We start from the raw sequence: 17,008 nt of genomic DNA on the forward strand, positions 1-17,008 counted from the left end.
TAATCAAAACCAAGTCTTACTAATGCACTCTCGCATTGTGAATACTTCTACTTATAAATATTCAATTTTTTGTGTGATTGTATGACCACTGATATTTTGATGTACAAAGAGTCACATCAAAGAGGTGCACCCTCATTTTGCTTTTAATTAATCAAAAATAACTTCACAACTCACCATGAGACTGAAAACTTGACATCCCACAGAAAATGTTACTTAACTGCATAATTTTTTCTGGTTACTCATTACATGATGTTTACTCACGTTACAGTTTTTCTTCATCGTTTTTATAAGAAATTGTACTTTTTAATGATTTTGATAGTCATCACTGTGTCAAAGATTGTTTGAAGGAAGAGAATTTAAAATCCCACCAATTAACTGTGAAGAATTTTTCTCTCAGAAAACAAAGTCAGTTTTTTCGGTTACTCACGTTACATCACCTGAGCAGGTTGCAATATTCATTTTTGAATGAGTACTACAAATTTACTTGAAAAGCTGTTGTGTATTTTAGGTAATTTGACTCTTCTAAACTTCAGAAATATATAAAGTGGTATGTTGTTGCAATAACAAAATGGTAATAAGGCATATTTCATTTTTCACTATTTTTCTTGTATTTTGGTACAGAATGGAAGACACAACTTTTGACCATTTTTTCCAAAGTATACATATGAAAATAAACTTTTTATTTCTTGTTCCTGAAACTATCATGCATAAAGGACTTTAAGTATTAAAAAATTCAAGAAAATATTGAATTTGAATTTTTAAGCTCATGTCCACCAACCTGTGGAATTGCCCAGCTCAGAATTTTTTTTCACCAGCTAAAATGTAGAGTAAAATAACTAGAATTTAATTCGTCATGCGGACGAATTAGGTGGTCTGTCTTTATTATTGCCATCATGATCACTATTACCATGTTCATGCAGATCAATATGATCTTCATGATGACAATGGAATGCTCATTATGGATGGAATACTTGTGAAAGACGGGAGATGATAAAGCACTGTGAAAAGGGTCTCTTTGATGTATGACAATACATGTGATATGAAAAAAGTAATTATAATCTCTTTTATCTTGCTAAATTTTAACTTTTGTACCTTTAAATTATCATAAAGGATCATGTACGAGGTGGTAAAAAGAAAAAAAAATGGGAAAAAAAATCATCTTGTTTACCCCAGGACTCGAACCTCCGCCCTCGAGAAAGCAAGTCAAATGCGTTATCCATTGAGCCACGATATTCCCCATAGAGATTACACGTAAGCAATTTTGAGAATTACAATTCCAATTTTGCAAGTGAAAAACGGGCATGATCCCGGCATCTGATAAAAAAATGGAGGGAACATTTGCGAAGCTTAGGATCTCAGCTACATCATACTAAAAGCTCAAGGAAAAGTGACACTAAAAAATGGAGATATGGCTCACGAAATAGAGGAATTTCGAATCCAGTTTTTAAAAAAAAGTCATGTCCCATAGAGATTACACGCAAAATGAGGAAAAATGACAAGCCTCTTTTCATCGCTGTTTTACGCCATGATGCGTTTCTCAAAATGAAAATTGATGTTTACTGAGGAGAAAGAGTACATTCTAAACTACAACATATCCAAATCTGGGCGAAAAACAATCTATATTTGAGAAGTTACAACCAAATTTGCATAAATTTGATGACGTCATTTTTGAAAAAATGAAATTTTTAGTTTAGGCGCCATTTTGATGACGTCATGATCAAATTGAGGGACATTGGTGACATGAAATCAAATTTACAACTAATACTCTATCGATATATGAAAAAAAAATTGGGGGTCAATGGACTATTTAAAGAGCTACAGTGAATTTTCAATAGGCATGTTTTTGCCCATATATGGCCTATAGTGAGAGCTCGCGCGCACACGTGCTGCAAACTTTAACGGGTGTTAATTTCGTTACTATTGGTCACAGAGAGCTAAATTGGGTATCAAATTGCTCAGAATTTCATTAGCAACGGAATGATATTAAAAAAACGGTGTTTCTGTGTTGCGTTTAGGTGTTACGCGCGGAAACGCGCGCGCAAATTTTTGAAATGCTTAAAATGACCTGAAACGTATCCAAAAATTTTTATAGGCCATTTGGACGATTTTTTTACCTTTGACGCGCGCGTACGCGTGCGTCATGACCTTTGATGACATTGACAGTTGACCCTTGACCTGAAGTTAATGTCATGTAAATATTGTTAATTTTTGATAATTGATAATGAAGATATGATCAAATGAATAATTTTACAAAATGGCGCGTAGATGACGTCATCATGACCAGATGACCTTGAAAAGCTTAGTATGCCGTCTCTATGATAGATTCTATGTATGACGAAAAAATCAGCAAAATTGATTCAGCCATTTCCGAGAAAAGTTGGCGACAAACATAGGTGCCAAGAATAAAGAAAGAAAGAAAGAAAGAAAATTCTGACGAAAACAATAGGTGATCTGTCATAGACAGACCACCTAAAAAGTGAACAGAAAATGAAATGATAAGGGGATTTCAGCAGAAGTAATAAACAACTACTACAGCTACATGTACGTTGAATACTATTATTTCATACATGTAGAAACTCATGTTTTATTCAGATATCTCATGAAGATGTACGATTGATAATTCCTTACAATGGCATCAAACAATACATAGAAAAATCATTTTCATCCTGTGTTCTTGATAATACCTTTATTATTAGTAATCCTGATCATATACTTTGAACATTTTATGATATTTGAATCCATTTTTTTAAATTTCTCATTCAAGAAAAGCGAAATTTCTTCTTCGTAAACTTCTAAGTAGTAGTGCATCCTATCTTTTGTAGAACTCTCAATGCCTACATGTACATGTACAGCTCTGACAGGGATAATTCAAGAGCCCTGGATAAAACAAGGGATTTTCATTCCATGAATTTTTACTCAGATAGCATATATTATTAGCAGTTGATGTTCTTTATATGCATGAATGATAATAGTTTGTGGATAGCTGCATGTGAATTGCATGAAGTTGAATATAAAATATAATTACAATAAAAATATATATAGGCCTATATATATATGTATGCAGTCCTACAGGTAAAGTAGGGGAGACCGAGGTTAGTTGAAACGCGGGGTAAGTTGAAACATTGTAGTTTTTTTACGCCTGTAAAATAAATTTATGCAATACTGCCCTCAATTTAATGCAATAATAATTCAACACTGTTGTATTATTAATAGCAGTAAATTGAGGGCAGTATTGCATAAATTTATTTTACAGGCTTTAAAGAAAATTACAATGTTTCAACGTACCCCGCGTTCCAACTAACCCCGGTCTCCACTACTTCTTCTTTAAAGTAAAAAAAATGCCCCCTCCCTCTAAAAAATGTCAAATCAGTTACCCAGACCACATTTTACAAAGCACATTTAAAAGTAAATTTCTTCTACAGCTAGGTTGAATTTAGCCTAGATGTTGAATAGATTTATTTAACCTCAAGATATTCAAGTTAGGTATACTTAATGTACCTCCATGTAAAATCTGAGTAGAAACTTGTTCTGAAGTTTAATATTAAAGTCTAAAGAATCCATTGGTAATGTCTATATTTTTTTATTGGAATCAGTATGTAAATGAACTCTTTGGCCCAAATTCACAAAGGTGCTTTTTATAAAAACCATCAGTTGATCCCATATTTTATACAGATTTCCTGTATAAATTATGCTAATATTTACCGTGTATATTAAAATATGTCCAATGCTGATGCACGCTTTTGTCACAGTGCCCAATGTTGACGCAGGTTGCCATGGTTAAGTACTACTTTATACAGGAAATCTGCATAAACCATGGGTTCAACCATGGTTTTAAAAACTACCTTTGTGAATTTGGGCCATTGATAGCAGTATATAGTACATTGTACCATGATATCAGTTTTCAATGAATTCATGACATAAATCAATCTTGTAAGAGACCCTTTTGGTAATTGTTCCATTATCTGTAAAATATTTGAGAAATATTTCACTTTTGTCAGATACATGTAGCTGTACATAGCTTTGTCCCTCTGGAAAATTGTTTTAAAATTAAAGCACTAAGAGTTCCTATAGCATTTCCATAAATTTAAATGGAGATAAGAGTACTATTGATTGCCTTGCTCACAGGTATAAGTGTTGAGGTTGGGCATTGAACCCTGGACTTTCAGTGTCTCAGGTGCCCTTAAAAAAACACTCAGCCACGGCACCTCGGTATGGCAAAATCATTGATTTCTTTTCCATACTTTTCATTTTTTTCTTATTTTTTATAGGATGGGAACAGAAACTGCACAATGCAGTTTACAGACACCTTCGACACTACAGACCCATGCCCCACCCGGACACACCCCAAGAACAAATGAAGGAATCTTTAGCGTACATTCGAAGAGCACAGGTATGGAACCAATACTGATTGGGCAACCCACCGTACTTAGATTGATTGATATTTACCATGTTTACATGTGATCGGCTTTTGGTTCTGAACCAAAGGCTGATGGAGAATCGGCTTTTGGATTATCTTGCACCGCTTTTACACGCTGTTACAGCTCGTGGTGCAGAATTGGCTCGCATGTCAAAAACCTGAAATGGTACGCACACCAACAATATACATCATAATAAAGACAGCACTGGATCCGCGGCTTACAATTACGTCACAATGGTAAAGTAAATGAAATGCACACTAATTGCCGATGCAGAATCGGCGTTCTGTTTACACGTAGTAAAAAAGTTGATTCTGCACCGGCTCGCGGTTCTGAACCTACTACATGTACTTTGGTGATGCAAAATTGCAGATTCTGAACCAAGAGCTGATGCAAGTCAGTCGTCTTTACACGCTATGAGAAAGCCGGTGCAAAAGCCGATTTCATGTAAACACAGTAATAGATTGATACTATTGTCTTTGTAAAGTGGCTTTGTAAAGTACATTCCCAAATAAACACATGAAGAAATCTTTACAGTAACGTCTACATGTATGGCACCAGCTATAGGGGCTCCTAAAAAAATTATTTAATACCCTTTTTACACAGGATTTTCTTAGCCCCGGACTATCGCTAACCCCGTACTATCCTTAACCCCGTACTATTTTTTTTCCTTTTCACACATGCCAAATTGTTATTGCTAACCCCGGATAAGCAATGCTTGCTTTTCACACATGAAACTCGCTAACCCCGGACTAGTGGTTTTTGTCGATCATTCGTAGTACAAGTACTTCACTCGTACCTTTTTACACACGCTAAAATTTCCTTAACCCCCTACTATAGGTGGGGCTAAATTGCCATTTAGCCCCACCTATAGTACGGGGTTAAGCTTAGCCCACTTTCGTTTTACACTAGCGATCTTAACCCCGTACTATCGCTCTTAGCACCGCAATTGCTGGGATAACCCTGCTTTTTTGCAGGGCCAAATAATCCCGTACTATAGGTGGGGTTAGCCCACTTTACAAAAATGCTGTGTAAAAAGAAAGTGGGCTAAGCTTAACCCCGTACTATAGGTGGGGCTAAATGGCAATTTAGCCCCACCTATAGTACGGGGTTAAGGAAATTTTAGCCTGTGTAAAAAGGGTATAAGACATTAGCTTAAAAAATGGGTATGCCTAATAGAGAGGTTAAAACACTTGTCTGTAAGACGTTAGGTCTGAGTCAGTTGGCTATGAATAGTAATGTGATCTCATGTAGGACAATGAACATTCAACATATACAAAAGTGGGCTAATGAGAATCGTAGAATCAGCAAATTTTCTGCCAAGTGGTCAAAACCACAACAACCCTTCCTCCCCTGACTTTGCAGGTACATGTACCCTTTACAAGTTTGCCCAGAGCCCTCTTGGTTCTCAGGTGCTAATGAATTCAAATTATGCTCAATTATGTGTCGATGGAAACCGAACACCATTTGCCACGCTCTGGAAGCGACAGGCAAAAGCAAAGTGCTATGAGGCAATTTCAGTGGAAATTCTGTAATAGTTAGATGGGTACCCAACAGTCTGTACAGCTTGGTTTTAGAGTAGTCAAACACAATCTACATACATGGACACCTCACAGCAAGGAACAAAATTATTTGGGGTGATTTTGCCCCCGAAATGCTCAAACGAGCCCCCAAACTTCCCATTGGCTGCAATGTTTAAAGCTTATCAAACGTTGCAGATTTTAGACAGTACCTGTAGACTTTGAAAAAATAGCCCTGCGTATTAAAAAATAGAAAACTAAATGACTGCGTCATGGTCTAGTGGTTTCGACTCTTGTCATTCAATCATAGGGTCATGGGTTTGAGCCCCAACCATGGCTTCTTTCCTTCAGCAAGAAATTTGCCAACATTGTCCTGGGGCCCGTTGCAGAAAGAGTTGCAATCAATCGCAACTCTAAAAATCATGCGCAACTTGATTTTCAACCAATCAGCAGCGCGCATTTGGGACTTAAGATTGATTTTTTGGTTTGCGTTTAAACACAACTCTTTCTGCAATGGGTCCCTGTTATCAACCCAGGTGAGGTGAGGTAAATGTGTATTCGACAGTGTGGAAAATGGACCATTTGATTTTGTATCTTTCATCTCTACGTACCATTTTTCTTCTACAGATTAATGCCTAGATATACATGTACTGTAGGCTTAGGACGAGTATCCTTCTTTGCCATTTGAGTGTTCGCCAGGGTAAAAGATATTGAAAAGTTCAAACGATCGAGATACCTGGATTATCAATCATAAAATGTTCCCTATTTATATATTGACCTTCCAGTGGTCTCACATAATGAGCGAGCTTTAATCTCGGTATAATGTCCCATCAACACAGCTGAATGATGCAAAGCCACTGACAAGGCCGCATTGTCTTATCTCGAAAAGAAAATAAATGATTGAAATTAAAATCATTAAATTTTAGCATAAATTTCATTTGTTATCTTGCAGTTTGTTTTCAGATATTATGGCCATGTACTTGTGATAATCAAATGTCTCAAATCTATACACATTTGGTAAACATTTGATAAAAGGAGTATTCGGCTGTCTATTGATAGTTAACTGATCAAAAGTATTCAATAGTTCGAGTTTTCCTCCTAGTCTCCCAGGCAAAGTTCAATTTGTTAGGCATTCCCACATCAGCAATTTATTCAAAGTGATGATATTGGAGCAAAGCTAGTACAGTGTGATTGAAAATTTTAACCTTTGTTGGTTTTTCAGGTTAAAAGGTAGGATGAGTTTGGGTGAGGTGTAGGGTTACACCATTTATTATTCAACATGGTTTTTAGTTTTTTGGTGCACGAGGCAAATAGAATTCTAGCCACGTGCAACTACAAACTGTACCGTACTATATTTTCTCTTTTCAAACTTATATGCTTTTGTCTCTTGTCTCTCATCTTTCTCTCTCTGTATTCTTGTCCTTTGAATTTACATTGTATTGTTTGAAAGGCTTAAATTGTCATTGGTCTCAGAATTTGTGGCCCAGTAGATTAGTTTTCTGATTTCTAAACAGAGGGTTGTGGGTTCAAATCCCAATAAGCAATGGAGATATATGCAAGTCTTTTTGAAAGTGCTAAGCGACTTCTATCACTCAACACGATCATCTTTTTCTTCTTCTTTTTCTCCTCCTTTTCTTTCTCATTCTTCTTTTTCTCCCTCCTTCTAATTCTAATTCTCCTTCTTCTTCTTCTTCTTCTTCTCTTTCTCCTTCTTTTTCTCCTCCTTCTTCTTCTTCTCCTTCTTCTCTTTCTCCTTCTTGTTCTCCTCCTCCTCCATCTTCTTCTTCTCCTCCTTCTCTTTCTCCTTCTTCTCCTTCTCTTTCTTCTTCTTCCTCTTCCTCCTCTTCTTCCTCTTATTCCTCCTCCTCTTCTTTCCCTCCTTCCCCTCCTGCTTCTCCTCCTTGTCCTTCTTTTTTTATTATTGTTATTACATTTTTATTATTATTATCATTAGTATTATTATCATTATTAGTAGTAGTATATTAGTAGTATTGATTATTATTATCTCCATTTTGTCTTTCCTACAGTCTACCTGGGAGAAACGGATCTTGAAAAGTCTCAATAGCATGTGTACAGAACTCTCCATTCCATTGGCAAGAAAGGTAAATAATTAATATTGTGACGTAGTTTATGTTGAGTTAATCAGTAAAAGACAGACAAAATACGCATTTATATCATGTCTCCAAAATGCCTCATTCAGGTAATAATCAAGAATACTCCTTTTGGGGTCTGTTTTAATAATCAGTTTTTCATTCTAGAATCACAATCACTAAATCCAAACTTAAACACAAGCCACAGCTACATGTATTCTAGGCACACTTTTAATGGCATTATTTGTGACCAGCCACCCCAAAGCAATAATTCGCTCAAAGTGAACTTTGAAATTTTTATTGTGTTTGAAAAAGCAAATCCCAAGCTTTGAAATGATATGTAACTTGTTAAAATTGATCAACGATAATCCACATGAGTACTTTTGAGAAGAAACTCGGCAAGAGCTTCGTAGAATAAGGGCTCAGGTTCACTCAAGTGTAAGATTTGCACCATGTGCAATCTCAATGAAACTTCCAAGCAGTCCCTAAAAACACTTGTGTCTAAAAAACTCTTCAGTTTCATTTTCATTCATGTAACAATAACTGATTCAAATATTGACGCTACATGTAAGCAAAAGAATTACTCTTTCAGATGGGCCAGTTCCATTTTTTTTAAGACCACAATTACTATTTTTGCTATGTACATAGAGTCTTGCCAGGTGACATACATGTACTACATGTATTGCTGGTTTTGGAATGGCTGCTCACATAGAGAAAAAAAAATACTTAAACAATGCCTGTTAAGATTATGAAATTCATAAGTACAGTGTATGTTCTGAAAATGTATTGATAACTGTTTCTTCTGATTTGGGGCATCTGCAATCCACTCGCAATCACACCGCAAAATGATGACTTTGAAATTCACAATCATTAAACATTCTTCAGATCTATGGATGCACTTCTAATTATGGCTGCCCTGATTGTATTTCAACTTCCGTGGGGACCCTCTTATGTTTGCCCACCAAAGTTGTGCTACCCACTCATGGAAGCCTATATCCTCATCAGCTTAAACTTTCAAGTAGTAGATGGGGAATATTTCATGATGAAGGTGAGGTGAATGGGTACCCGGTAAGAATTCTTTGAATGCTCAAGTACATATTAAAGTAGCAGAGCTATGCCTTGGTAAAAATGATAGCAGGGCCCGCTTGGAGACCAGTTTTCGGAACTGAAGTGGCTACCCTGGGTAAATTATCATTATCATTCATGAGCCACCATTTCTCTCATGATTGGACTGATTAAGATGTTGCTTTGTTCTTTAAAACCTGTCTTATTATCTAATCTTTCTCTAATGCATTTGGATCCCCTTTCAAAATTTCCCCCGTGATTTTCTCAAGAGGGCCTGAGGCCTGTTTCATAAAGCTATTGGTGAAGCTATTGGTGGAAACAAGGACCTATTTTGGCTTTAGCCTGAAGCGGTTTAAGCTATAAATTCAGGCTGATGAAGACTCATTCGAAGGACAAGGCTGTTCTCTTATTCGTGAACAAAAAATTCAAGGAAAAAAAATGTGCATGCATAATATGAGAATGCATGCAGCATAATAACATAGAAGAACTGCAGACATTCATTACTGGCCCAATTCAGAGAGCTTTACAGTCTTTCCTAGTTAGAATAATAGAAATACAGTAGTGATTTTTTTCAGTAAAGTTGTCTTCAATTGTGAAGGCAACTACATGTACATGTAGTATTTTAGTGCTCTACAAATTCGGAATTGGATTGAATGGGAACTATAAACAAGATCCTTTTGTTCTTAAGGCACAAAAACTTTTATATGCATGTGATCTTGGATTATTAAAGCTGTGAATTTCATGCTTTTTTAAAAACAATTTCTTTTTTTGATTCCACCATGTTTTAGTTATTTGCGGTGGCCATGATTTATGACAGCTTTACTTAGATTTTTAGCTCATCCGGCCCGAAGGGCAAGATGAGCTTATGTCGTGGCTTGGCGTCCATCGTCTGTCGTCCGTCCACAATTTCAAAATGCTACTACTTCGCCATTTCAAGTCCGATTTCAATTCTGTTTGCTTTATATGATAGCACTAGGTGGGGCATTCAAAACTTCTACACAGAATTTTTAAATTCATTAAATATGCTATTAATTTATGCGCATTATTCAAAATTCACAAAAAATGCTACTTTTTCTTTATTTGTTGACCGATTTTGATTTTTTTGCTTCCATCTGGTAGAGCTTCATGAGGTTCACCAAACTTCTACACAGAATTTTGAAATTTTGACCAGAACAATTTTTATGCTAATTTATGCGAAATTAATTTATGCATATTTTTAAAAATTCACATAAAATGCTTCTTCTTTATTTGTTGACCGATTTTGAATTTTTTGCTTCCATCCGGTAGAGCTTCATGAGGTTCACCAATCTTCTACACAGAATTTTGAAATTTTGACCAGAACAATTTTTATGCTAATTTATGCGAAATTAATTTATGCATATTTTTAAAATTTCACATAAATGCTTCTTCTTTCTTTGTTGACCGATTTTGATTTTTTTTCTTCCATCTGGTAGAGCTTCATGAGGTTCACCAATCTTGTACGCAGAATTTTGAAATTTTGACTAGAACAATTTTTATGCTAATTTATTGGAAATGAATTTATTCATATTTTTAAAATTTCACATGAAATGCTTTTTCTTCTTTAATTGTTGACTGATTTTTACTTTTTTTCTCCTTCCATCTTGTAGAACTTTATGAGGTTCACCAAACTTCGACACAGATTTTTGAAATTTTCAGTAGAAAATTACTTATGTTAATTTATGCGAAATTTTTTCAGAAATCACAGAAAATGCCTCTTCTTCTTTATTTGTTGACAGATTTTGATATTTTTTCTTCCATCCGGTAGAACTTCATGAGGCCCACCAAACTTCTACACAGAATTTTGAAAATTTTCAGTAGAAAATTATTTATGCTAATTTATGCAAAATGTATTCATAAATCACAGAAAATTCCTCTTTTTCTTAATTTGTTGACAGATTTTGATTTTTTTTCTTCCATCTGGTAGAGCTGCATGAGGTTCACCAAACTTGTACACAAAATTTTGAAAATTATGTCTGGAAAATTAGTTATTCTAATTTATGCAAATTTATTCATAAATCACAAAAAATGTTTTTTCTTCTTCATTTGTTGATCAATTTCAGTTTTGTTTGCTTTATATGATAGCTCGAGGTGGTGATACAAAATTTAAACATAGAATTTTGAAACTCATTGAATCTGCTATTTATTCATATATTTTCAAAACTCACAAAAACTCACCACAATGTAAAAGTTTTTGTTCAACTTGCTCTCATTTCTTTATTTGTTCAGCAATTTTTCATTTCATTTTTTTCATTTTTCATTTCATTTATTTATTTATTCACGTCCATTAAAATACATTGAGCATACAAAAAACATCAAAAATACATTAAAAAAAAAACAAGGAAACAACGACACATAGCAAGATGCAAGAAAGATTTTAGAAAAGGGCTAAGATTGTATAAGGATAATTACAGTACATGTATAAAAAAAAATGAACATGAAATGGGAAACTGCAAAAGAACAAAGCAAATGTTCTGTCGAGGCAGTCCCTATGTTATATTCATACTATTAAAGTACAGATGACCATAGGGTAAAACCCCATGTGACCCCTTGAAAATGATGGGGTCAAAGGTCAACTGGGGCCCGTTGCAGAAAGAGTTGCGTTTAAAAGCAAGTCAAAAATGCGCGCTGTTGATTGGTTGAAAATCAAGTTGCGCATGATTTTTAGAGTTGCGTTTGATTGCAACTCTTTCTGCAACGGGCCCCTGTTAAAGGGTTAGAAGGTCAAATGATATGAGGTCATGTTCATCCTTTTTTAAGTTTTTGTTCAACCTTGATCACATTTCTTTTTTTTTCTGCAGCAATGTTGTTCATACTTGGTATATGATCCTTGGGTAATACACCATGTGACCTAATGAGAATGATGGGGTCAAAAAAAATATTTAAAAAAGGATGGACATGACCTCATGAAATTCAATCTTTTGACCCCTTGATGACCTTTGACCATCAAAGGTCATCAAGGGGTCAAAAGATCGAATTTCATGAGGTCATGTCCATCCTTTTTTAAATATTTTTGTGCAACCCATTCTTATTTGTTTATTTCTGCATCAGTTATGTTCACACTTGGTACAAATGATTCTTGGAAAATACCACATGTGTGCTGTTAAAAATGATGGGGTCAAATGTCATCTTGGAGTCAAAAGGTCAAGTTCTTGTTCAATTTTGCCCCCATTTCTCTATTTTTGCATCAAATTACATGTATATTCACACTCGGCAGGCCTACAGATGATCCTTGGGTAATACCACATGTGGGTTGTTGAGGATGATGGGTTCAAAGGTCAAGAGAATTTTGTCAGTATTTTTCTTATCTTTATTTGCTCATTACTCTGTTCTTTAATTTTTCCAGAAAAAAGACTTTTGTAAGATACCATATATATAGTTTTTAATTCTGTAACAACTTTCAGACACAAGGTGAGAAAGTGCCTGGAATAGTACATGTAGATCAGGGGGATGTTTCACAAAGATTTAAGTACAACTTAGAGTCACACTTAAATGCCTAGATGTGTGGGGTATAAAAGGCATTACCGCATTGGTCAGATCATGCAAAGAGAACAAGCACTACTGCATGTTGATCAATTAGATTTCTCGTTGCATTTCAGATACATGTCGGGCGTCAGCATTTAAGTGCGATTTAAGTCATATTTAAGTCTTTGTGAAACACCCCCAGAAATTAAATTTGCTTTCAGAGGCTAAACACTAAACTGATAGTAAGGATACTTGCAGGTTATGGATTGTTAGTGAAAAATTTGGGTGGTGTCCTTGTACTTTTTAATTTGTGTATTCTTGGATATCACTAGACATAACCCTGAAGATTGCATTTGAGGAAAGAAGGGAAGGGGGAGGGGTAGGGGGAGTGGTAGAAAAGAAGGGAATGAATGGGGGGGGGGTGTTGTTGAAGGAACAGAGGACAAGGGCATTGCCCCCAATTTGTTTAAAAAAACCTGCTAATTGCATACAAGCCCCTGTATATATGCCTATTGTATGTTTTCAATTGAAAATTCAGTTTGGAAAGAATCCTCCTTCAAGAAGTGATACAGCTTGCCCGATTTTCTGTTTCTTGGCACATAGGGGGGTATTTAAAAAATAGTTATTTTTTCACGATTTTACCATTATGACAACTCTTGTGGAATCATGCATTGTCATTGGATCCTGAGCCATGTCACCAAAGTAGTTGCCATAGTTACAACATACATGTATGTAAAGTCCTTTATCAAATATGCCCCTGGAAAAAAAAATTCTTGCGTACCTGCATACATGCAGTTTCTTGGAAAATAGAATTGAGAATGATTATCCCAAACCCCTAGCCTTTTGAATTACCTTTCCCTGTTTATTCTGATTGTACTTTGGCTATAATACTCATGGATGTTTTGGGGCTGTCATTATTTTCTCCGGGGGGGGGGGGGGGTGTCCCTGATGCCCCCATGACTGACCCTAGAGAGCTCCTTTATGGTGATATTGACATGCAAACAAGTAAGTGATCTTCATTTAAGTGCAAAATTCAAGGTTGTGTGCATTCCTACGTGCCACGCTAATGTTGTGACAAGCATCTCTTTTTCAACTTGATTTGATAATCTCGATCTTCCTGACGGACGCATGAATTGGGATTTACGTTTCTTTAAAGGGCAAGTCCACCCCACAAAAAGTTGATTTGAATAAAAAGAAAAAAAACTGGAAATTCATCAAAATCAGATGTAAAATAAGAAAATGGTGATATCTTAAAGTTCTGTGGTGTTTTCACAGACAATTATGGGCATCAAAGTGATATGCAAGAGTATATTGTAATAAAATACAAAAGAAATTGTAAGTGGGAGATGTCATCAGTCCCTCATTTTCAAACTGGACAGGATGTGCTGCTTTGTGAAATTTTAGCACAACTTTAATATGTCATAACTTTCTTATTTTACAATTACATCAAACACTGAAAAGAGATTTTGACTGTAATGCTTGTTTCATTTTCTCTAGTTCACACATAGCAACTTTTTAATAATGTACATTTATACATGTATAGCACCTTATACATTGGTTTCTATTAGCACTTTAAATTGTAATTATTACATGTATCACTATTCCGGACATAAAGTGCACCATCTCCACTCCCTGGGGAGTATCCTGGCCAAGCAACCGTTAATCGATGCACACATGCCAATCTAATCACATTGACTTTCACATTCTACCGAGTACCCATTTAACACATGGATGGAGAGCGACAGACATGGAAAAGTGCCTTGCCAAAGTACATTAATGAGTACTGGGTGGGATTCAAACCTTCAACCCTTGGTTTAAGAGTCAAGTGACTGAACCACAACACCATGACACTTCTTCTATATGGGGTGGACTTCCTCTTAAAGGTCAAGTCCACCCCAGGAAATTGCTGGCTTTTAAATAGAGTAAAATCAAACTGGCATAGTGCTGAAAATTTCATCAAAATCGGATGTAAAATAAGAAAGTTATGACATTTCAAAATTTCACTTTTTTATATTTTTCACAAAACAGTGATATGCACAACTAGGTGAGTCAGTCAATGATGTCCATTACTCACTATTTCTTTTGGTTTTTATTGTTTTAATTATGCAGTATTGAATTTTTATAGATTTGACAATAAGGACCTACTTGACTGAACCATATAGTATTAAACAATGCTAATTCCACATGTTCAGGGAGGAATTGATCGTTGTATGAGGAGAAAATTAGAATATTTCATATAATAAAATGGTGAGTGGATGACGTCATAGTCTCCTCATTTGCATACCAGCCAGGATGTGCATCTACATGTAACTGTTTTGTGAAATTAAGCAAAACTTAAAAATGTCATAACTTTCTTATATTGCATCTGATTTTGATGAAATTTCCTGTGTTATGCTTGTTGGATTTTTCTCTTTTTATTAAAATCAACTTTTGTTGAGATGAGATGGCCTAGTCTTTTAAAGAGTTCTATCATGAGCTTGGGTTAGTGGCTTGACTGCTTCTCTTCTGGAGGATTTCTTGAAAGGTGCAGCATTCTTCAATTAGAATTAAAATTCAATCGGGTTTTATTAAAACATTCAAGAAAAAGTCTGAAAACCTACATTAAACACAGCAAGTTTACAATTGATAAATATCAAAGCAGATACAATGAATGTATTAAATACTATAGTGCATGAGCAATATAGTATTTCAAAATTGTCTGAATACTTTACACAGAAATAAAATGTGAATTATGTTTTAAATTGCATCATCATTCTTCCACGGCAGCCCAACATAAATGCTCACTAAAGGGTAGCCTGAGGGCCACACCCCCGCTACATCCCACATCCCAATCTGTGAAATGGTAAAATATATTAATGATTTCTCAAGTTGAAATCAAAGATTTTTTTGTATGGTGAACTTAAAAAGAAAACAAGGATCGTAACAAAATTCAGTTCAACACAAGTTAATAGGATTCCTGCTATGAGAAAAGAGTGCCATAATTCTTTCAAAGTAGCTAATACCACATTTTCAATATATCTATATGAGGATTGGTGGTGAAAAAATGCTGTGTTTGATTCTGAGTGAAACACACATCTCTGGCTTTGATCATGGAGCTATTCTTTGATTATCATGCCTGTGCATGTCCCTGGTGACTTAAGCCTCTGGTTGCCAAAGGCCTTTGAACAGGATCCACCTTGTTCTAGAAATCAGTAGGTAGTGCTGCACCATCCCGAGTTTGCTCGATCACGAGATTTAAGCCCAATCGGCCCTCTCCGCGATTAATCTTGAGATTCAAGAAACCACGTCTCCACCATCGCAAGAAGAGCGATTCCTGCTCGAGCGAGGCATCGATGCATTGTGGTCTGACATTGTGAATAAATAATCCCGAGTGCGTCTGCACCCACGAATTAGCGCGATAATTCGTAAAATAGCGTGCTATTTTGCAAATAATTCCAAGTTGACTTGGGATTGCAATCTCGAGATTAATCCTACGAACTAGCGCGATAATTTGAAAACTCGGGATGGTGCAGACAGCCCTAGTGGGTTTTAATACTTGGGGCACTTTCAGTCCACTGTGTAAGAACGCTGTTCAAAATTTTAAGCATGTTGTGTAAGACTGTGTTCTAACAACAGCTCTTTAAACTTTTAAACAATAGTTTATCAGAGGGACATGTTTAAACAATGCTTTTGAAATTTTAAACAATAGATAATTCAGTGTAGGAGAGTTTGTTCTTTATGGATAACCCCCTGATGTTTCATCTAATTCAGAGAGCAAGCTATGATTTCTTCTTGATACTTCTTGATAATTCTCCCTCATTTCCTCTTGTTATGTATGAAAGCAAATTAAAATTTTACTCTTTTGCTCAAATAAACACCATTATCTCAAGCTTTCTCTTATGTTTTTGTTTTTGTGGGGGGGGGGGGTAGTATTCTTGCTGTCCATCTGTTTGAATCAATGTGCATTGTAATGGATTGAACAAGAGTATAAAGGCTGAACTAATGTTGCAAGAGTGTAACATCAACTGAAACATTTTTTTTTATTGTTTGATCGTTTTTCACTCCAGACCTTCATTTTTTAGGAGCGTGATCGTGCCGGCGCTCCTACCGCACTCCAAAAAAAATAAGGAGAACAAATAATCGCGTTCCTAAAAAAAAATTGCGTAAATTTCACATTTTATATCTTTAAATCCATGAAATGGCCATCCATTTTCCATAATTCCTTGAAATTATTTTGATTTAGTTGAAAACTATCAGAAAAATTAAGAATATTCACCTCTTTCCCCGACTCTGATTTTAAAGATTTTAAGAATTGTGGACAAAACTAATGGAGAATTGTCCACAAAATCAGCCATTTTGAAGCATGTTTGCCAATTTGAGGTTCCCCATTGAAAGTACAACAAGACATTTTAAACATTCATATCTTGCTTATTTTACAACCGATTTTGATGAGACT

The 17,008-nt window shown here is 35.5% G+C and overlaps 1 protein-coding gene across 1 annotated transcript in view; it reads left to right on the forward strand.

The window, feature by feature from the left end:
- Positions 1-17,008, forward strand: part of LOC121410273 (TBC1 domain family member 19-like) — a 56,037-nt gene that overhangs the window by 11,766 nt on the left and 27,263 nt on the right. Inside the window, exons 4-5 of the mRNA XM_041602249.1 lie at positions 4,269-4,390; positions 7,963-8,037. Coding sequence (XP_041458183.1) covers positions 4,269-4,390; positions 7,963-8,037 — 197 coding nt within the window. The remainder of the gene's footprint in view (positions 1-4,268; positions 4,391-7,962; positions 8,038-17,008) is intronic.

The sequence above is a fragment of the Lytechinus variegatus genome, chromosome 1, assembly GCF_018143015.1.
Source record: "Lytechinus variegatus isolate NC3 chromosome 1, Lvar_3.0, whole genome shotgun sequence".
In the NCBI taxonomy this organism is placed as follows: Eukaryota; Metazoa; Echinodermata; class Echinoidea; order Temnopleuroida; family Toxopneustidae; genus Lytechinus; species Lytechinus variegatus.